The sequence below is a fragment of the Dipteris shenzhenensis genome, chromosome 8 (assembly GCF_047967505.1).
Source record: "Dipteris shenzhenensis isolate YYH24624 ecotype China chromosome 8, Dip_SZ_1.0, whole genome shotgun sequence".
NCBI lineage: Eukaryota > Viridiplantae > Streptophyta > Polypodiopsida > Gleicheniales > Dipteridaceae > Dipteris > Dipteris shenzhenensis.
Window position 1 is genome coordinate 6,165,392 of NC_141603.1, and position 23,321 is coordinate 6,188,712.

Sequence of the window (23,321 nt, forward strand, 5' to 3'; positions counted from 1 at the left end):
CACTGGCATAAGCCAAGAACAAAACCACAATATTCAAGTAACAAGCCAATCCTTGTTCAATTATATTACACGCACAGAAGATGAGCCTGAACTGTTGACAGTGCACATGCATCGCTCATTAGGCTAGCATCATGTTGGAAAAAGGAGGCTATAAATCTATATTTAAGGGTAATTAAGTTTTCATCCCATAGATCATTACAAACCAAAATCGCAACAGGGTTTTCACATATCCTTAGTTCAACATATAAGAAATCAAACAGGTTCATACGAAGTGCTAAAATGGGGAAATTCTTGTACCACAATGTCAAAGAGCCACAATTATATTCAAGCAATCACTGCTTGCAGATATACAGCAGGAGTGCCAGTATACCCCTGATGACATGGTCATTAAATAACCGAGCATTATTAACATTCAAAAGTTCTCAAGTTGACACCAGAAACCCCTTTCACTTTTTCAATTCAGATGCATGTGAGTAGCTTGATAGTATAACAGCCCTTGAGGCAGCCCACTCTTCTTGTCTGTCTGCCTAGTGAAAGAATCATCCAGCACGCCTTAATCGTGATAGGTGCCATCAAACAATCAAAAGGCTTTCACAGGTCCTAGAGCGCAGTGTCCATGAAAATTGCCCTATCATACTCTTAGCCTTCAAGTATTTTTCGTATCCAGCATAGCTGGCACAGGCTTGAAAAAATGTGTTGGTGTAGAAGACAAGCAAAAGCGAAACCTTGCAAAAGGTCCTGTATGGATGTCACTTCTGATGGCCATTTGTTTGGTCATCCATTATTTATACAAGCTCAAGCTGTAGAACAGAATATACCCTTGCAGTTCAATTAAATGGTTATTATTGTATCAAAAAAACCACATCCATGAAAATCTCAAAGTTCCCATAGAAGAGTACTTTGCCTGCTTACCTACTCAATCAATCTTGAATTCTTTCCTCATGGCATTCTCAGAAATAAGGCGATAATGCCATTCGTTATCTTCCGAATCCTTTCTCGAAACATCATACAAAGAAGGTTTGCATCAAGACTTAGCAGCCTCAGCTAAAGCTACAAGGCTTCAGATTTTCCGCAGCAAATCTGCGTGCATCAGAGTTTTCCCTACTTCAACTACTGAAGACAGACAACGATGTCTTCAATGAAAGGGCATTTTACCAGGTCAAGCACCTGAACCTCATCAGAAGACTCCTCTAACCTGTCCAGAAGTATCACTAGTAGTTTTGGTTGGCTCCATTAGTTGGCCCAGCCAAAGGACTCTGAATGCTACAAGAGAGCAAACCCATTAACAACTTGCTTCCAGCTTCGACTTCAATTTTCAAAATAAAGAAAAAGAATAGCCGAGACCTAAGTGAATCTGTGTTCTGTTTAGAGACAAAATCTTATGTGTCCCCCATTTCATCATGCAGCTCGCTGGGAGCTATCAATCCTGGTATACTTAACATCCGTTGCCGTTCAAGTTCCCTCTGAGCAGCAGCTTCTTCAGCATACAGATCCTTATTGTCCTGCCAAAACAGAGAACCAGGATGAGTAGATCTTTGATAGATCTTGGATTAACTCAAAAGTTATCTGCTTTCACGAGATCAATGCTTTACCTGAACAGAAAACTCCTTGGACTGAATTAAGAAATCGCGTAGATGAGTCTTGAAAGTTCCTAGATCATGCCTCGTCTCAAAAAGCCGGTCAACGAATCCTTTCACCTGCATCGCCATACAACACTTGATCCCACATCTTTTGAAACAAAAATGTGAGCTCTATGACTGTTCCAACCCCCCACCCCCCCCCCAAAAAAAAACCAAGAACGAGAGGAGGAAGATGGACACCAGAGACAACTCCCTCCAGAATTTACCTCTGAAGGCTTGATGTTAGGAAAAGATGAAGCTAAGAGCTTGATTGTGTAGTCATGGACAAACATCATGTTATTTGGATAAGCCGTCAAGCCAAGGGAAGTAACATCCCACAAAGGTTCAGTCAATGCTCCAGAATCTACCTGCAGTAACCAAACAGATAGGGACTCACATTGTTATAACCAATTCAGCTGACTCTTCCTAACCTGCATGCTTTTGCCGAAAGAAAATGGTAGGCTTAAGGTTTTTGAGCTGTACCAAGCAGAATAGATGTTGTAAAATGAGGACATGAAGCTTAAACCCTGGCTTGTGGAATGTATCTGTTAGCACTGCAAAAATCTCCTGCTCAATAGTGAGGAAATAGCTCTGATGAAACTGGTTACAAAACTCCGACACCTGCCAGCCACAAAGACAGATAAAGGCAAACTCCAAATTGTTATGTGCTATCAAATGTAATTCTTAGCATTCCTTTATGACTTCATGACATTTGACGGCTACACCCCAAATTGCAAGCGAAATTTCAAACAAGATGACCGCAAATAACTCTCAGACGTACATTCCACATAAAAAGTAGCATCACATTCATTAAATTTACTTGAGTGACCAATGACCAGTGAGGAGTGAAATGTTACTGGAGTATTTCTCCTTATTTTCCCCTACTCCATCTATGACCATAATTGCTAAATAAGTACACGTAAAAAGGAAGGCAACTTGGCAAAAAACACTTTTAATTGGCTGGTTCTAGACCAGACTACACGATGATTTCAAGCCTGCAAATATAAGATGGAAACCTAGCACCCGTTTCAGCTTCTTGAAGCTCAATCGATTCTACCAGACATTCGAAATCGGCACCTGAAAGTTGGTAAGCATCTCAAGAAGTAGATTGAGTCCAGTCTCTGCAACATTTCGCTCTGTGTGCCGGAAGGCCCATATTATGGAGTCCATTACAAGCTTCAATTGCTGGGAAATTCCAACAACCAAATAAAAACGTTATGCAGTCCAAACAGAAGTGATGCATGCATTGATGGACTCAAGAGAGACTCAAGAAATAATCGCAAAAGCTAATGCACACCATAGAAAAAGTGAAGTTTCCTTTAAAATGATGATAAAAGCAGACCCATGCATCTGGGAAAACACAACACCAAATACCTGACTGGATAACTTGAAAAGTGCCCGGAAGCAATGACTAGCTATCGCTCTGAGTAGAGAAAAAAACTTCAACCTGTGCTCGGGATAGTCCTCAAAGTTCTTGGTAATCATCTGTTAATATGAACAAAAGCTATGTGAGATCACAAGCTTCTTGCACAGATCATTAATTTAGCCACCTGCATTTAAAAAATTAGCACAGGTTCATCATCCAATCTTTTACCTCCAACGTGCATGCAAACACTGCTTCAAAAATGTGAATTACATCATCAAGCATAGCACTTTTAAGTCTGCATACATACATCAAGATTCAAAGTACGTCAAAAAATAAGGTCTAAAAGAATCATATTGACCAAATATGAATTAGCACAAATTATAAAGATAAACCTCCTTGATTTGGGAAAATTGTGATGTCCCCTGCCTACCCCAAGAGCCTGCTTAAATAAATATATGCAAATAAAACTTAGAATAGAAACAGACTTGTTAATAATGGTTGCAAACAATGATAGCACTTCTGATTCCCTGGCATCAGACACATTCCGCGCATAATCCCCAAGAATAGGATCCATCATTGCAGGGACAAACTGCTTTGCAATCAGCTCTTGATCCTCCGATTTATCTACAAATGTCTCTATCAATTTCAATGTCTCCCTCTTCACAGACCTGACATATTTAGTAAAATGGTGGAGATAAAAGAGTAAGACAAGTGTATATTTGCACATCCAAGCCTAGAAAGTGGGCAGCAACAAAGCAAACAAGAAAGTGGGCAGTAATAAAGGAAACAAGAACCTAGCACATACGATACCAATCATGACTCATAACTTACCTCAACAGTTTCACGTATGAAGTGCGTGAGGCAAATGGACCCCCTGCTGCTATGCTACCAGATATAAGCTCACTGTACATTCTGCACAATTTTGGATTTCAAAGGATCCTAAGAACATGCAGACAAATTTCTTGCTTGCCTGCACTTCAAGCATCAAACGTAGCACAAATCTCAGTGCAAAAAGAAGCAGCTGTGAGTGCAGTTGTGAGACGAGGCTTACAATAGACAAAAGGAATAATTATTACGCAGCTTAGCATTGTTACCTGTGCTTTGCCATGCTTTCTTTAATACAATGCTCTTTCACCCCTCCCGCCAAAACAAACAGACGCACCACGCACCGTGCACGCTTTTTTTTGGGTGAAATCGCACGTGTGTGCGCGCACACTTTTTTTTCTTTTCATTAAGAAGAAAGCACATTCATAGCTGTCCCAGAATGGAACAGCTACTACTATGTAATTATTATACACATTTTCTACAGGGTATCTAGGTATGCATGGGAGGGTGCTTCCTATCTGCATGAACATGCAATGCCCGCACATATGGACTTCTATACAGCTAAAAGTATGTACAATGCATGTGCAAGAAGTTCTGGAAAATACCTGTAGACATTCAGCATATCCAAGTATATGAGTGAGATCTGTGAAAGGAAGGGCTGCCCAAGCGAACTCGCAACACTTGTATTGGTCTGTACAAAATAAATCACTTATTCTCTGACAGATGGCATCTGTCCTCAACAAACAGAATCCCCACTCATGCATGCTCGGATCAGCTCATAGTGAGAGGACAAAAGTATTCTACAAAAGACATCGCAGGAAGACACAAGTGACATCCATGTACCTGTAATATATTTAGTACTGTTCTGATGACCTCTTGATCTTTCAAATATTCAACGCTCTGACGAGCTTGGCCTATAATCTCTACCCATCTCTGCAATCAGATGAATGCATGGCAATTAGAAGCACAAAGAAAGTCTGTACAAGCCTGATTTGCACAGCAAGGATGAACATAAAGCAATGGACAGAGACTAAAGATGCAGGATCATTCTATGCCATGATTATTCTGAGCAGATAAAACCTGATTGGGTAGCTCCATAAGTTTCTGCAAATATTCATCCCGTTTGTGAGGGTCTCCTTCAGCCTGAATCATGAATCCTACCTGCATTTAACGATTGTACATAATCCTTTCAGTTAAAAATATTCAGCTAGTGCCTCAGCCAGCAACATGATTACCATAACTTAAAGTATAGCACCAAATGTATGGACATACTTAAAATGACTGCAACCACCCTGCAAAACAAATGTGACTTCTTGCATTGACATTGAGATTACAACATGTTTGACCTACAGCTTCATAAAAAGAGTGTATTTGATGGTTCTCCAGGTCCATTATAGTTGATGGTAGTCCTTTAAGAAGCTCCGACACAAAAGGCTCGGTCTCCCCAACCTACAGATATAAACCAAGAAAGTCACAAAAACAATAATTTCAATCCAAAGACAAGCATCAATAACATAAAGGATATAGCTTTGTAAGATTAGAATATATCCAATCATACAAATTTAGATTATTTGTTGTTCTAACGTCCAAAAATCTACACAGAAGATCAAAGAGAAAACGAAAGAGAAGAAAAAAGAGGTAACAAAAACTTTTTGAAAAACAAAACGAAGACATACTTAGCAAGCAAAGCAACACTTATGTTGCATTAGAGAGCTTCAGTTAGCAGCCGCACCTGTCAGAAGGAGTTTGCCACTAGTTCGCATCAGTTTGGGACTGTTTTTCTGAGAATTTCAGCATCCTGTTACTAGCCTAGACCGCTAGGGGTAGCAAACAGTGTTTTCCTTGATCAGAAGAGCCAACCTTTGCAATCGCAATTTTCAGCCAGGCGATGTTATTGCAGTTTTTCAGTTATTGCTTTGTCCAAGATCTTGCCAAATGCCCAGGGACAGTTAGGGTTTGCTGTCCTTCAGTTCACAAATTATCTAGGCAGTTGTCAGTGCTTGTTCTTGATGCCTTTCATCTGTTTGAGCTTGCTCTGAGGTCCTACCTTGGATTGCTAGGGTTTTGCACAAAGTTTCTATTATCAGTAGTCAGTGATTGATCTATCAGATATTGGCTAAGCTATGGCTCTGTTGTAAAATTGATCTCTCTGATAATATTAAAGAAATACCGCAACGGGCACAACGTTTTGGGACCAATACGGTGTCATGTGTGACCCTAGGGCAATCTAGCTCCGAGATTCTTATTCAAAGTTTCTTTCTTGCAAATCTCAATTTTCTAAGTGGTTGTAGTTTCTGTTAATGGCTCAATAATTGTATCTACCACCCTTTGGGGATTCCCAAGGCCGGTGACAAAACCCTTTTATTGGGAATGTCCTTTCTCTGCGTCAAACCAAGAGCTTATCAGTGTTTCTCAAAAAGCTCTTTCCCACAACATTTGGTAAAGAGATCTGCAACATTCTCTATGCTGTCACAATTGCAATGTGATGACACCAAGTAACACTCTTTCTCCAATGAAGTGCTCTCTAACATCAATGTGCTTTGTCCTACAGGGATTCTTGGCTAATGCTTGAGCCGATTGATTATCATAGTATATTATTGTTGCTTTGACTCATCAAAGTAATCTGGTTCTGACAATAGTCTTCTTAGCCATATAGCCTCACATGCACCTGTTGTGAGTGTCCTATATTTGAAGACAAAGAAACAGCTGACTGCTTGTTTGACAACCATGATACAATATCTTTACCAAGACAAAATGCATATCTTTGTATAGATCTTATGGTCTCATGATCTCCTGTATAGTCACTATCACAGTATCAACGGAACTTGGATGGCTTCATCTATATTCTATTCTATTCCAAACTGTCTTGTACCTTTGATGTATCTCAAGACTCTCTTAGCTGCATTTCAGTGAGACCATTTTGGATTTGCCATTAACTATGCAAGTGAGCTCACTGCACAAGAAATATCTGACCTCATGATAGTCAAATATATAGAAGATCCGATGACCTGCCGATAGTACTTGTCCTTGACTGTAGGCTTTTTTGGATCTTTGGTGAGTTTCAAACTTTGTTCCATGGGACTCGCTGCAATCTTATAATCTACCATATGAAGCACCTTCAGGAGACTATCCACATATTTTTAATGGCTATAAAGGCGATGTCTGAGTCTCTCCAGAACTCAATACCAAGACAATAATGCATAAGTCCAAGATCTTTCATGTCGAACTCTGCAAATAAGTCTTGTTTCAACTCCTTGATAAAGCTTCATTGCTTCCTTCACAATCAGATCATCTACGTATAAAAGTACAAGAGTAATGTCTTCCCCTTGAGCTTTATAGTAGAGGGTATGATCTGCATTAGACTTCATGTATCCCAGATTAGCAAAATACTTATCGATTCTGCTATACCAACTTTTAGGTGCTTGCTTTAAACCATAGAGACATTTCTTGAGATGGCAAACCTGATGCACTTTTCCTAGTTCAACATACACTGCAGGTCGCTACATATAGACTTCCTTGTCTAGGTAACCATTGAGAAAAGAAATTTTGATATCTAGCTGGTACACATTTCATCTGCTAAGTATCACTAGTAATATCAAAAATCTTACAGAATCCATATTTACTATTGAAGCACAAGTCTCATCACAATCTTCACCATATTCCTGTGCAAATCATTTTGCAACTAATCTGGCTTTGTACCTGTCAATGCTTCCATCTGGATTGTACTCTACTTTGTAAACCCCTGGTGCTAACCATACCAGTATTCACCAAAAATCTGTAAACTATACAATTAACGTACAACGTTTTTTATTTTTACCTGTAGAAATATTTTCTCAATTTTATAAAATTCATAAACTTTTAGGCAATTTAGTTATATTTTGGTTAATTCTTAAAGAAAAATCTTCATGAATTTAAGATCCCAAATCTTGTGATGAACCCTGGACAATAGTAGCAAATGTTACAAACGAGTGTTCTAGTGTTTCAAAAGTGTTTCCCCGAGACAGTCATCTTGTCATTTGGGCAACATTCAAGTAGCAGCTACGTGCAAGAAACAATGCTCCAGCATTCCAAAGGGAAGACTGTGTTTACTTGTGACAATGCCCCTACAGGCCTATAAGTCATTTTTCTTTCTGATTTCAAATAAGCTAAGATATCTCTTGTGCTTGGTGCTAATGCTGTGACTTGCTATGACATGATAATCATCATGCCATCACAAGCCACAATCCCTTAATTTCTCTTGGACACCTTTCGCTCTTGCTTCTCCATGTTGCTTCTCTTTTATTGTCAAAGCAATGTTCATTGCTCCAATCTACATTGGGTATGCTCCTTCTCTCTCTGTGATCGAAGTAGGTGCACACGAAGTCCCACTGCCTCATGAATAAACTAGCCAAGCATCTCTGATCTCGGAAAGAGAGGAACTGAGATAACAACCCGAAGCTGTCTCTGAATAGGCAATAGAAGCGCCCTAGGATCTCATAGTACACTAGACACCTGAAAATGAAATGCTCCTCGGACTCAATCTCCTGTAGACCACATAATGTGCATATACATCTCTCCTAGGTAAACCGTTTGCTCCGCATAATGTGACAAGACTCGAAACTGCCCAATAGAGATCCTCAACGAATAGGATAAATGAATCTGTGTATATCCCAGTGGGACAATAAACCCCTTATCTAGGAAATGTAGGCAATGATCTCTATAGAAGCTGAGTTTCATTGATTCGGTTCCAACCACGTTCCGAATATGTGTAGCTGAAGAAGATCCTCATGTATGACCTGGTTGACCTCATGATATCGTAGTGGGAAGAACAGCGCATCAATGTTGTACTGGAAAGAGGGAAGCCTATCCATGTGAAGCCGAAGTCACTTAAGCCATCTCACTGTGTGTGCAAACTAGCACCGCTGGTCACCTGCATCTAATAGAGCCATAAAGGAAGACAACGCTAGCCATGGCAACCTGATACGTCCAGAGGTATCCCCATATGCCCTGACTCGATAAAAGGTAAGCTCTGAACACGGTGAGAGATAGAAGTGCTTTGTACATAGCGGGAATGAGCAGCGAAACTCTCTCTGAACTTCACTCAAGCTTTACACTGTAGAAGAACCCACAAAACAGTAGATGTGCAGAAGGTACAACACTTCAAAGAATGCCATAAACCCTCGATCTATTAATTCACAAACGTGGACAAAAGCAGACCAGGATGAGCACAAGACTTCCAGCAGACGATGGGCAAAAAACATCCAAGGATGGCTGTCATACAAACAAGTATGGAAGGTTAGACTGAGGCTGAGATATGGGCTGCTGCATCCGTCAAGAGGCTTCAGTGGGATGAATATGGGCCTTTTAATAGGACTGGAGGAGCCAGAGTTCATACCAACCTGAAACCTAATTAGGGCAGAGATCAAGGTCAGTCACCAGGGAATGGGAACGTTTCGGAAATTTGGGTGTCGGAACGGGAGCGCTCTGGGAAAGGGAACGGGAATGCCAAGTCATACATGGCACATCATCATATGACATAAAACTATGCTAGAAAAATGAAAGAAACTAACATTTTACAGCTTTAAGCTTTCCATATCAGCTCTAAAATACCCATTTGAAACTTTCAAAGAGCCCCAAAAAAGTTTTTTTTTTTTTGGACGTTCCGGGGCAGTTCTGGTTCCGCCTTGCATCCCGGCATGGCGTTCCAGGCATCCGGATGTTGGAACTTTGTTGCCTGGTGACTAGGCCTATCCCTTGCACATGCATCTCGCCTAACCCTACATCAAATAATCCAGCATTTGGGTGGCTTGTGAAGCCCTAATCTTCTGCAAATAGGCTCAGAATGAAGCATGTTGCAGGTATAAATCCCTCTACCTATCCACTCCAACCCCCAAGATCTACTGATCCCTTCTCCTCACAAGTGGGCTCACAAGGGGTCAGTAATCTCTAACACACCGTGCGTGGACTCCATCTTTCTAAGCAGGCAGTCATGGTAGAATTCCCCCCTTCATGCTCTAGTAGCATGATTCAACCCATCCACATGTTTGGTAACCCTATAAACTACTCCAATTAATGATTGTCATGATTGGGCATGTCACAACCAACCTTTACAATGAATCATTTGCTCCAACACACATCCCAATGTAAGGAGGCTTGCATTTTACTTCTTTGTTTTGAAAACACTGCATATTTTGCAGTTTGGACATATATGCAAGCATTCAAACAAATGGGCTAGAGCTTTAAACCATGCCGAACTAGGCATGCAACATGAGGCATAACATTTGCTGCAATTTAATATATCTTTTACCCCTTTTCACGGCACGGACGTAGCACTAATAATATAATTATTTAATGCTTGTCCATAACTTCCCTTCACTCTTATTTTTTAGCTCAGTTAGAGCATTTAGTGATCCTTGCAAAGTCTGCATGTGACATGCATGCAAGCTCAATTCGGTTGTACTCGGTCTGGTACAAACAATCACCATTACAAAGAAAACCAGTGCTAACAATGTTGAGGAAACTCATGAATCAAACTAGATTTCATAGTTTTGAGCTTTTATGACCTTATCTTAGGCTTATAGAATGCTATCTATGATAATGGGACACGTGCATGGAAGTAATAAGACAAATGGTGACGGCACATGGAACCTTACACCACAATTAAAAATTAAGGTTTACGATGTATAAGAGATTATCCTCTATTGTTTTGTAGTTCACTTCAAGCATGGCGAATTATGAAACTATTTATATAGTCAGATTGGAGCATAAGACATGTGGCAAGGCAACACAACATAAATCACACCACTTGTATGCCAAAAGGCAAGGATTAATACAAGAGAAAAGAGCACAAACTGGGAGAAAACAAACACACACACACACACACACACTTTCTTTTCTGTGGTGAAATCCATTGAAGGTTATATTACGTGTGTGTGTGTGTATGTGTGTGTGTGTCTGTATGTGCGCGTGCGTGTCTTTGATCATGATGTATATTTGTCCTACAGTGAAATTTTCTCTTAATGTATTATAGCTCTCCCTTTCTGGGATAGCTTGTTTTGTAATATAATGACTCAAAGATTCCACAAAAAAGTGTATGCACATGCGCATGTGCGTGCGCGTGTGTATCTATATCTACATCTATAAATACAAATATAGAGATAGATGTAGATGCACACAGACACACACACACTTTTTGTAAGAAAACCACTTCATTAAGAAGAATGTACATTCATAGCTGTCCCAAAGTCGAACAAATACTACTCACAGACTACAAGCACTAATAGTAAACTTCGAAATTGGCCAAAGGTAGGTCTCCAAGAAATGTGCATCCTAGAGAGACCTAAGCAAGGATGAACAAAAGAAATAAAAAAAATAAACAGTACTATGCTTGTACAATCAAATGCTATGGGTATGATATAATGATCATGGAGCCCGGAAGCAACACCAAGAAAAGAAATCAGCATAGTCTAGTCTAGAAACATACCGACCAAACAACTAGAATTCTCTCCCAAAAGTAATCACATGAAAATGAGCATGAAGATCCATCCTCATCCTGGGAAAAAAGTCTTCAGCAATAGGACAGGTCAGAAGAGATGTAGCACAGTGTCCCTCGGATGTGAACAAGTACGACAGACCAAGGAAACAATACACCGAGCAGCTAATAATGAACCCACCAGCAAGGCATCTACCACATAGTGTCACAAAAAAGACCCGCTGTTTGAGAATGCGTTGAAAACGAGCCTTCCACCAAGGAAAAGCCTTGTAAAGATATACCTTTGTATGACTAGAATATATCCAATCATACAAATTTAGAACTTTTGTTGATCTAAAGTCCAAAATTCCACAAAGAAAATAATACAAAAAATGCAAGAGAAGGAAAAAGAGGGGACAAAATCTTTTGAAAAACAAAAGGTCTATACATAGCAAGAAAAGCAACACTTAAATCATCGTCAGTGCCCAAGCATAAGCAGCTATATTGGGTTTCTAAAGACCTGCGGAGTCTCTTGGGCAAGCCCAGTGCTTACTAAAATACGTCATACAACCAAAAGAGAAAGATAACAAGAAATAAAGAAGAATGAAAGAAGCTGACTAAGCAAAAATAAACAAACAAATCAAGAAACAAAATCCACCAAAAAACAGGAATAAATCTCTCTCTCTCTCTCTCTCTCTCTCTCTCTCTCTCTCTCTCACATGTAGGAATGAAAGAAAGAATTTACAGAATGAATGAATTATGTAAAGCATGAAGAACTAAATGAACCTCTCACACTTGTGTACCGCTAAAAAGATGCAAAATTACATTCCTAACTTAAGAAAGCATATGTATACTCAATCTGACTCTATTTTGAAACTAAAGGAGAGACGAGCTGTTCAGCTCCCCACTTTTTGTTTTCAGCTTATGTTCAATCATTATAAACAAACCTAAGGCCAATACACTATAGATAAAAGACTTCATCTCTAAGATTGTGTGTACCTCTTTCATTATTTAGGCTTGTAAAGACAACAAAAGAGATTCCGATGCTGTTGAATCCAAGGCTGTGGAAGCAAAAGATGATATGCTTTCTAAGTAGAGAGAGCTGCAAAAGAAAAGGAGGTATAGCCCAAGAGAGTCCCCATCAAGAAGTGGTAAACAGACAGGGAACAGGGTGAAAAGGCTGCAACATAGCTGTAAAAGTGTGCCAAATAGATCTGTGATGCATACACATACGCAGACAATACTACCTCCGTACAGACCCGATCATCCACCACATCCTTCACTGTAGAAACACCCAAACCATGCAGGAAATACGCCTTTCTGGGCTGAAGACGAGCCAAAGGAGGATCAAACACCTTGCTCCAATGAATACTTTGCAATCAGAGGGTATTGTCTAGATCTGGAGGAGAACCTGACTAGTACAAAAATCTGCTGCCAATCATTTGTAGGGCAGCCAAGAATACGACCATGCATCTGCCCAAATATAATATCAAAAACAGCTGCAATCCAATGACCAAAAACATCCGTAGAAAGAGAGCTGACCAGACAAGATAGCATAACAGCCCATGGCTGACATTGTTCCAAAAAAGAGAGCAAGAGGGTGGCCTTACAAGCCAACGTATGAATGTGAATGTTAAGAATGTTCAAATGAACATGCATCCTAGGCGAATAGACAAAAGTGAAAGTGTATTTAAGAAGGCGAAGCACCACGATCATGCTGGGTGCACCAAAGACATTACATAGTCTTGGTGATAAACTTTTGAATGTCAAGGATGACCAAGGAATCAGTGGCAGATAAAATTGCAAAATCTGGAGGCACAAGCAATGGCCTCATAATTTCCAATAGTCCTAGCTTATAGAAAAGCTTATGCAGCACCCAAAGCCTCTCTTGGGGTGGGAAGATGTGCCAGCCAACAGGGTAGACCAAATGACGCACCACCTAATCAGAGGAAGCAAGACACCCGGCCACAACAGACGATGACAATCACACTCATGCAAAGGTAAAAGTTTCAATTTAGTAAATTTGACTTTCAGCCCAGCTGCAAGCCCAAAAAGATCCAAGGCATGAATAAGATATCAAACATCTGCTCCCAAGTTCTGTACAAACAAAAAGGAATCATCTGCATAATCCTTGTGATGTGCCTCCAGCAAAGTCAATACCATGCAAGCATCCCTGCGAAACTAAAGCATCCATCAGCATCAACAATGGATGTGTAGCAATCGCAAAAAACAATGCACTAAGAGGACCGCCTTGACAAACAGAGATGTCCAGTGACCAAGAGGAAGAGAAGGCATTTCACAATAAACATGAAGCTGTGTCGTCTTCTTAAAGCCAGTAACCAAAATTTTGCATCTTAGAACCAAAGCCCAACCATCTCGTGACATCTGCAGTAAAATCCCATCTGACAGTATCAAAGGCTTTTTCAATATCCAGCTGCATGATCAAGACATCCTATTGGGTGTTTTTGGCATATTCAATGACAATATATGCATTTGCAATGTTGTCCATTATCTGTCTTCATGGCACAAAACCATATTGGGCAAGGTGCAAGCCCATGAATAAGAGATATGATATGCGCAAGACAAGCATTTTAGAAATGAGCTTATACAACAGAGGCATCGGTGTGATGGGCCACCAATCTGATAAATGTTGGCATAAAGGCTCTTTGGGAATCAAACGCAGCCGATCCCTTTTCCATGATGAAGGCATAGAGTCAACAATCCAAGTATGATTGATCATGTGTAACAGAACCGGGCTAAGCTGATCCCAAAATCAGCAAAAAACTCAACCGTGAGGCCATCCTAGGCATTTGGAGTGGCCCAACTTAGACAAGACCACTTTAAATTCTTGATCAGTGAAAGGCAATTCCAAATCATGTGCTTCCTCCTGCGATAGAATGGGACAAACATTGCAAAGAAAAATATTCTGAGCATCCACCTCTAAATGCAAAGTCGGAAGAGGGGCAGCAAACATATCAGGAAAATATTTCTGCACTTTGACATTAAGCTATTGCCTAATTGTTGACCATGAGCCATCCTGGGCCCTGGCACAACACCCAATGCAAAGCATGCATACAACAGGGAGTGTGAAAACTTTTGAAAAAGGCCTAGGAAGAGCAACATGTAAGCGTGGCTTTTTAACAAGAACTAAGCTCCCCCTTTTTTTATCATTTCAGCCAGGCAAGAAAGAGCTGCCTTGAAAGCAGATAAATCATCCAGAGATAGTTGGCATTGCTGTGCAATGCATCTAAAATGCTGAATCAATGCCTTAGAATGTGCCACTTTGTGACACCAGTCACGTAGATAGCATTACCATATCAAATCCTACATGTCCGACGAGAAGCAATCCCATGCCCAGCCAGCATCGAGATTGAAGCATGCAAGACGAGCTACTAAGAGCCCGAACCAAAACTAGGCATGGACCTTCAAGTAAGAATTGTTAACCAATAAAAGCCTTTTGCAAAGTGGCTGTGTATCGCACACTCGCATAGCGAATGCAAAGTCGTATAGACTGAAAAGTGATCAAATAGGCGCAAAGTACAATCCAAGGCCATCTCACAAAGTAAAATCATCAAACTGTGCGGTATGAAAGATGTACCATCAATCCAAACAAGCACAATACTGAGTGAATGTATTATGATGAACAACTGTATCAGGCATAAGATGCTGCCATGAATCACAAGCATGCATAAATGTCGACGCATCCCTTTCTCTATGCATCACATGAGATCGATAATGCTACTGTCCTCAGTGTCAGGTGAATTATTAAAGTCCCCCCCCCCCCCAAAATGAATATTCTGCCAGACAGTGCCAAACGTCAGCCCAAACTGCAGAAATAGAAGCAGCATAGATTGAAGTAAATTGTTATGTGTGTGGCTGTAAATCATGATGCATGAGCATAGCAACTCCGGCAAGGGAAGCCTGACTAGTATAACAGATGTCTCACAAAGGAGTGTTGATTGTGCTCTCACAAACAAAAAATATCTTAGTTGTGAGCTGTTATGTAATCCCAAAGGAGCCTCCATTTACTTACATGGCAGAGATCCTGTACATTGTAAGCAAAGCACTTGATCGGTATATATAGATATTTGTTTATAGATTTATATTTATATTTACAACCCGATAGACATAGCACAAAGCCATTCCTGCTTGCGAAGCCTGACTAGTATAAAAGATGTGAAAACCTGCAAAGAAACTTTCACTGCTCGCAAAGGAGTGTTGATTGTGCTCTTGCAAACAAAAAATATGTAACTTGTGAGCTGTTATGTAATCCCAAAGGAGCCTCCATTTATTTGCATTGCAGAGGCCCTATACATTGTAAGTAAAGCACTTGATTGGTATATACATATTTACAACCAGGTAGACATAGCATAGCTTCAAAGCTATTCCTACATGGCCGCACTAGGCCAGGACGGACGAGCATATTCCTGATATGCAATACCTTGCTCATCATTAAATATGACCAGGAGAGGAGATAGGATTATCCAAACGTATAGCTGCCATAAGTGGTAAACATAATGGATCAAACCAAACCACCGCGGACCAAAGCCTACATTTTACCCACTGCCATTTTATCTCCAACTGACATTTTATCCACTGCCATTTTATCTCCAACTGACATTTTATCCACTGCCTTGGAATTTGAGCCCTACATTTAGCTTTGCCTGAACTACGACTGCATGGCACTAGTGCAAGCTTTGCCAAGGAAGCATCCTTGGGCAGAAGTAGGAGAAGGCTTCAATTAAACGTGTGGACAATCGGATTGCAGATATTAGAATTTGCCACACTCAAACAAGAACCTGCAAATTTGCCCCATTTAAATTCCACAACACACAAAAACAATTTACATTTCCAAAAGGACCAGGAGGGAAAACCACCTTCCCAATGCTTCATCCAAGTAAGGCAATGATGCAGGCCTGCAACATAAAGGGAGGTCAACCACCTCAAGCCATACGGGACATCTATGTTGGATAAGACTCCGATAGTCCTTTGTAGGCATCCACAAATAGACATGAACCAATTGATTGACAAAAAAAGAGAGGGAATTTTTTGCAAAAGTTGTTGCTTGTACTGGGCATCCGTGAAAATAACCTCATAAAAACCTATGTCTTCCTTATAGCAGCCCTCAACAAAACATCCTTTAAGCAAGTATTTTAACCATTGTGCAACATCTGCTGTATCAGGCATACGACCAGGAAGAACAGAACTCTCTGGGCCAAGCTCACAAACAGTGCATACAAAACCTGCCCAGGGACAGAAACTTCAAACTCAGGGACCGGTTCATCACCCCAAGCATGATTTATCTTTGAAAAACCCTCCTGCAAAGTGTGCAGCTCTGGATTGGTGCACAATTTTGCATCTTCTGCAACCAAGATCCGCCGACGCTAGAGGTCATTCCTTTGGCATTGAACTGATTCCATGGAGCTTTAACTCAGTTGAGCAAAGAAGGATAGGACAGCAAACAAGGTAGAGAGTAAAGGGGGCTATCTAGATATGGAATGAAAGAGAGAAGCAGGACTGAAAGAAAGGGGCTTATAGATGTGATTTCAGACAGCAGAGAACCCAAAGGCAGACAGGGGGAAAGCCAACACGCACAACACCCAAACTCAACGCACTCACACCGTGGGAAAAAACTGAGGAAAGACCCAAAAAGGAGGCGGTGAAAGGGCAGCGAGCAAGGATGGCAGCTCCAAAAGGGCTGCACAAGTCTCAAACGACTGAGGAAAGGGCGTACAGAAGATCGCGACAGTTAGGGCTCAAACAGGAGGCGGATCTGCAAGAAGGGCAGGCGGCTAGATCCTGGAGGGCTCAAGGCACCCCAAGGGGGGAGCACATGTGAGGAAAAAAACCCTAGAGGGGCTGGCTGCAGGTATTCGCCATGGCTGCTCTCTCACAAATGTTTCGTGATAGGGAAGCTAGGTGTAAAGGCACATACACTTTACCCCATCCTACTGGCTGAAACAGGATCATACCTCTAGAAGGGGAAGCATTATGCCCCTTCATGTCTTACCTCAACAAAGTTAAGAAGATGGATGCCAATAGGATACCACACGAGGCAAAAAACTACGCAAGTCAAAGGGTGGTACAAAATCTCTCTCTCTCTCTCTCTCTCTCTCACACACACACACACACACACATACACCTCTTTTTGATTACTAACAACTCTTTTATACATTGGACTATTTTCCATACTTCACGTAAATAAAATAAAAATGAAAATCAGAGAATGGATTAGGTTGGGTGTGCATTGCAAAAATACACAGAAATACTGCAAACCCTTCTACTTCATGGCTTTACATACATGATAATACTCAAAGCTTAGACATTCTGGGAGTGCTTTTCATTCTCCACTGCATTGTGTTTGATGTTAAGACTGGTTTGAAAAAGATATTAACAGTGAAACTTGTTCACATGTTTTTCTTGGAGGTTTGGTTATTTTCTATAAGATTCCATAAAGCTTCCACTTCATGACCATCAACGATAAATGGGCCATTCTCACTAGGCCTTTAGTCTTGAAGCTAGTGAATGTCACCACAACTCCCAAGAAGGCTCACAGTGGATCTTATGGCACACAAGTGCCGTATTTTTCCCAGGCTCTTCTGTATTTGTGAATGATGTAACAAACAGCTGATACTTATATTTATATGGATGTGCATCTAAGTACAATTACGTATGTAATTCCGATAACCTGATATAAAAGATTCAATTTGTGATTCATATGTAACTTCAAATCATATACGCCATCTTCACGCATTGTTAGCACCTAATAATAAGTGCACAAAGTAATATGACAATATGTTTAGCTCCATAAACACATGCACACACCCACAACTTGAGCATCGTTTATATCAAGGCCGTCATATTAACCTACTAACAAGGAAGACAAACTCCATCATAATGAACGCTAGCAGTTTAGAAGTTTAACCAAAAGCATAATAAACTTCATTAATGCCATGTAAACAGCTTCGTTTGTCATTCCACATACGAGCACAACTCACAAACCATATTAGAAAAAAGTGATAGCAAAGCTAGACCATCCAACCTGGAGTATAACAAACTTTCGTTTGCACTTCTGGACAATTTTCAAAAACGTGTCACATGCCATGTCCTGACAAAAAATCACAGCAGCAAGAATAAAGCACAATTAGAGGACAACCGATGGACTTAATAGAGATACAACATACCCAACTATTACCAATATGGGTTTTTACCTGCACTCCAGGGTGGGTTTCGTGCATGAATTCAAACAGCTTATTGACAACAGTCTTTAAGAACTTCCAATGTGCCCTCAAGAATCTTGGATATTGCCCAACCACATACCTGAGCATTCAATCATCATTCTTAAGTACACGGCATGCATACAAAGCAACATACAAAAAGAAATCTACAGACCTATAGAAGCCTCATAACAAAGACATACACGAATGTAGATGCAAGTCTCCATGTAAGTCAACAAATGTGAAAGGCAAATGTTATTTTCTTAAAAAGTTCATCTAACATTAGAGCCTCAATTAGTCAACAGCACAATCAGGGATCTTTCCTCTTACAATACACATATACTCCTTACTAGATGCTTTACCATGTCCTCATATGGCCATCCCACAAGACCCACAGGTACATCAAGAGCATATGCAAATGCAAACAAACACTTCTCGAATGCTTTACCCACTTCTCTTATGGCCATCCCAAAGGACCCACAACTTGTGGTACATCATGAGCACATAAAAAACACTAAATGCATGCAAACATACATTCCTCGTGTACTTTTCACATATGTTCCTCTCGATGCTTTACCCACCTATGGCCATCCCATAGGACCCACAACTTGTGGTACATCATGAACATAAAAGTACTTGATGTATCAAAACCACACAGATTCACAATCCAAACCCCAACTATTCACAAGAATACCACAGAAAGTGAACCATTAACTTTGGCATCTACTGCCATCACAAGTATGCTCCAACATGCACTGCAAAACTCGTGTTGCATATAACATTTGCAGGGCCTAGGATAGCAAATCATAGGCCACCACAAAAACTGCAGTACATGAACAAAAGAAAGAATAATGCTCGCATAAAGTGCCATTACAAAAACATGTATTGTATAAATAGCATTGCAAAACGAGCAATGCATAACCAACATTGCAAAACGAGCGATGCATAACTAACATTGCAAAACGAGCAAGGCTTAACCAACATTGCAAAACGAGCAATGCAACATTGCATATATGATTCTGTAAAGATCGAGATACAAACCATATGCCAATGCATAAACAATCCTAGTACACTGCTCATAGAAGTCCCATGGCAGATATGCTGTCCGCAAGCGGTACCTCGGGTGGGACATATAGTGTCACCAATGCAAATTCTAGATAACTGAGCTGTCTGTACTCGGGTGGTGGAGATCCTACCCCCCTCCAGACCCCTTTGCTCTGCTGAGCCTGAAAGAGCCCAACTATAGTTGGCTCAAACTTAAAAGTAGAGCTGTAACACTAAGGTGAATCTGGCAGTTCAACCTCCTCCATCCGCTTCACATCCAATATCACCAGATAGCGACAGGAAACTCTACCTCTTAACTTTTCTTTTCCTATTGCCAATACCTGTTTTGGAACCAAAATCTCATCCTATTCCTCCAAATCTTCAGCCTCTCGCTCTTCCTCGTATGGCATATCCTCTGGCACATTCACTCCACAACATCTTGGCTGAATTCTCTTGACTGTAATTAATTTCCAGCAACTGGTACTTGCCCCAACAACAACCACAGCCTCACCTCTTGAGAAGAATGGTGATATCCCAGCAATGAAACCACTGAAACCAGCCTTCAGATAAACTAAAGGGCGGTAAATAATTATTAACCAGCAAGTACCATTATTTAAGCCACATTTATTTTAAAAAAATCAGCGACACAAAGAGAACACAGAATCCACAACGGGGAGCTAGATTGCTTCTGCTCGGAAACCAAACACCCGATTGGCCCCAAACCCTTGGCGCCCCTTTTGGTATTTCTTTATTTCTTTATTCAGTCAAAAATTTTAGCAAGGACAACTCCCTTGCACCCATCTAGCCAACCAAAACCAGCTAGGCACTTGACATCCTGCTACTATGGCCATTCTTGGCAAAAAGCATCCAATCTCTAGGGCACAATTCCTGGTAGATAACATTCCAAATTCCAAGGCACTATTCCTGGTAAACTGGCATCCAACTGGCAAGTACTGAACAATCTGCAACACTAGCGATTTCGTGGCTTATAAAGGCATCCGAAACCCAGCGCATACAACATAACATGCACCATTGAAGGTGTAGTGAGGATGCAGATCTATTTGGAACCATTGAGCCTGATGCAATGATGCTACTCCTTGTAGGAGAGCATGAACTAGATGGAAGAAATTCATACAAAAACATTTTATTCTTTTCTGCACATATCCTAATTCACTAATTGCATCATCAAGCCTTTCTTGTGCCTACACCCTCATCTCTACTCCTTTTTTAAAGTGCAAATCAAGCACCGCCTTAAGGGCCCTTCATTGTATGGAAACTAGAGGAAAAAACCAAAATCAATGGCCAACGGTTCTAAAAATCCCATCAACACCTACAAGGCACAATCACCCTCCTCCTGGGTGTCCAATCTTTTGGCTACCTTGTGTGCTATCCTTAGTGCCCAAAGTACTGAGTCTAAATGCTGATCCTCAGACACACAAGCTTTGCACACAACCTAAAACTGTTACTAGCAGCCCGACTCAGCCACACAAGTGCCAAAACTTTGCTGCCCTCCTGGGGATACTATAGCTGACATAGAAAAGAAGGCAGCTCTCCATGCAAATTATCAGATAGATAATTCTGGAAGCAACTCTCTCTGCTGTCCAGAGCTGGCATGTAACACTAGACGCAACAATTGGCCCTAGATGAAAAGAAATCAATCTCTGGTGGTAGGCGACGCAATTTTGAAGGCCTCTAGCAGTAGGTGATTCAATTTGGAGACTCCCAGGTAGTAGATGATGCAATCTGAAGGCTTCCAGGCTGAAAAATAATTTCTTATGGAGGCTCCCTGGCTGAAAACGATTTCTTCGGGACTTTCTCTATCAAAAACGAATTCTTCTAGAGGCTCCCAGCACAAAACGGAATTCTTCTCGAGGCTCTCTGCAGATGTCAAAGAATGAATTCATTAAGAAGCTTCTAGCAGCCCTAGCAACTCTCAAACAGCACACGGACTGCTGTGGTAGTCAAAAATCAGCAAGGCAATTTGTTAGAACAGCCTTGGGGCACTTTCCCGGCCTGTGACCTGCCTCTCTCTACCTTCCTCTGGTCCAGAAAACTGCCTCCAAGCAAGTTTCTACTTTTTTGCTTACTTCCCAAGCTGGCTTGCCAAACGTGGCCCATGGAACTATTTTTAACAATGGGTTTTTAACCCCTCTATTGCCATTCAATCCCATGGAATTAATGCACTGAGTTGGCCCTTTCTCAATTAAAAACAATAAAAGGCCTAGGATAGTCAAATGTGAATTCCTAAGATCTAAGAATTCACGTCCTGGTGATAGTCCATTATTATTATGTTAGAGAGAGATTGCATGCAGGAGGAACTAGTTTGATTTATTTTGCTCCACATTTGGGCTTACTTCCATTTGGTGATTGAGATCACTCCTTGTACACCAGAAGATTTTCATTGCATGGGTGTTGGAAATATTGTAATACCACAGGCAGTGGCTAATGTAATAAGTAGCTAGGAGGGTTAGGGACACTTTTTCCTTCAAAGGTTTTATCCCATACACGTCATCAATTTATATTAAAATATACGAAATTATGAAAAGAACACCACTTTTAGCATCTCTAGCTTTAAATTTCAGCTTTAAACTTTTAAAAACACTCTCAGAAAACTCAAAACCAAAATGTACAAATTTAGAAAGGGGGCTGAAGCTTAACAGGAGGGGGGGAGAGTGGAGAGAAGCGGGTTGAGAGAGTATCCAAGAGTGGAGAGAAGCGGCTGAGAGAGTAGAAGAGAGGGAGTGGAGAGAAGGTACTGAGAAGAGAGGGGCCTTGAAGGGGGCTGGAGTAGTATGGGAGCTGCACTAGGGTAGGGTGGGAGCGATGGAGCAGCTCAAGCAAAAACCCGCTTTACAAAATGGCCAAAAGCAGCCACAATTGGGGACTGTTACCAGGCTGCATGCAACCGTAGACCCAGAATGCCAGATTTGGGCCGGCACGGCATTCCTTGGTAACGCACTACCTAGCAACGATCCGGCTGTTCCAAGCGTTCCCAAGGTGGAAGAGATGGAGGAGATCCTCCAACGAGAAGCTACGTACCGCACTGAGAAGAAAAGCACCCATAGGCAAGTTTATCTTACCAAGTACCTGAACTATTAGGCAATTGATGCCAAGAGAGGAGGTATCCTCATGTTTTACAATTGTCACAAGAAGCTCTTCAATTGAGGACAAGTGATTAAAAGCCGAGGGGATGTCACCAATTGGTATTTCTCCGAAGAAAAAAAGAGGGGTCTGACTATGGTCAAAGAAAGTTGACTTTTGGTTTGCACTGGTAAAAGAGAACTGTGTGCACGCACACAAGAAACTAGGATTAGTCCAAGAACTAGGAATGCATGCATTCCGCTAACCTTTAATGGGTTAAACTGTTGGTGATTGCGTTAAAACTTGAAAAAATACAAAAAGGCTCACAAATGATGGAGCAAGTGTTGGAGCATAGAGGAGTAGGGAGAGGAGAAAGGGTAGGAAGAGGAAAGCAAAGAATGCAACTAATGGAAATGCAAATGGAAAGAACTGAAAGAGAAATGGAAGAACTAAGACTTACATTGAGGAAGCTTGATGTTGACTCCTATGAGGTGACACACAACACAAGTACACCCTCATATAATCTAGACACTAGACAATAGAATACCAAAGTGTATATGGAATATCTCCCAATAGGAAACGTGGCATCTATAGGACACACTAGACTAAAACACACACAAAACTCACTCAACTTGACTCTCTTTCCTAACACCCCCCCATGGAGGAAAGGTGAGGGACTATTGGAATGGAACCAAGAATAAAGCTGGGATCTACTAATC

General features: G+C 40.9%; 1 protein-coding gene across 2 annotated transcripts in view; it reads right to left on the bottom strand.

Annotated features, from left to right (window-relative positions):
- Positions 1–222: 222 nt before the first annotated feature.
- Positions 223–23,321, bottom strand: part of LOC147899024 (protein EXPORTIN 1A-like) — a 107,362-nt gene continuing 84,263 nt past the window's right edge. The window contains exons 18-33 of one of the 2 annotated variants that reach the window (XM_087378563.1): positions 18,472–18,580; positions 18,303–18,368; positions 5,157–5,259; positions 4,891–4,967; positions 4,654–4,743; positions 4,416–4,501; positions 3,817–3,897; positions 3,471–3,653; positions 3,214–3,280; positions 2,994–3,104; positions 2,697–2,804; positions 2,103–2,240; positions 1,847–1,987; positions 1,593–1,697; positions 1,345–1,502; positions 223–1,263 (exon numbers count right to left, since the gene is read on the bottom strand). In XM_087378563.1, the coding sequence (XP_087234689.1) occupies positions 1,380–1,502; positions 1,593–1,697; positions 1,847–1,987; positions 2,103–2,240; positions 2,697–2,804; positions 2,994–3,104; positions 3,214–3,280; positions 3,471–3,653; positions 3,817–3,897; positions 4,416–4,501; positions 4,654–4,743; positions 4,891–4,967; positions 5,157–5,259; positions 18,303–18,368; positions 18,472–18,580 (1,588 nt within the window). In that variant the 3' untranslated portion in view covers positions 223–1,263; positions 1,345–1,379. Of the gene's footprint in view, positions 1,503–1,592; positions 1,698–1,846; positions 1,988–2,102; positions 2,241–2,696; positions 2,805–2,993; positions 3,105–3,213; positions 3,281–3,470; positions 3,654–3,816; positions 3,898–4,415; positions 4,502–4,653; positions 4,744–4,890; positions 4,968–5,156; positions 5,260–18,302; positions 18,369–18,471; positions 18,581–23,321 lie in introns of both variants that reach the window. The other variant, XM_087378562.1, reaches the window with a different exon arrangement.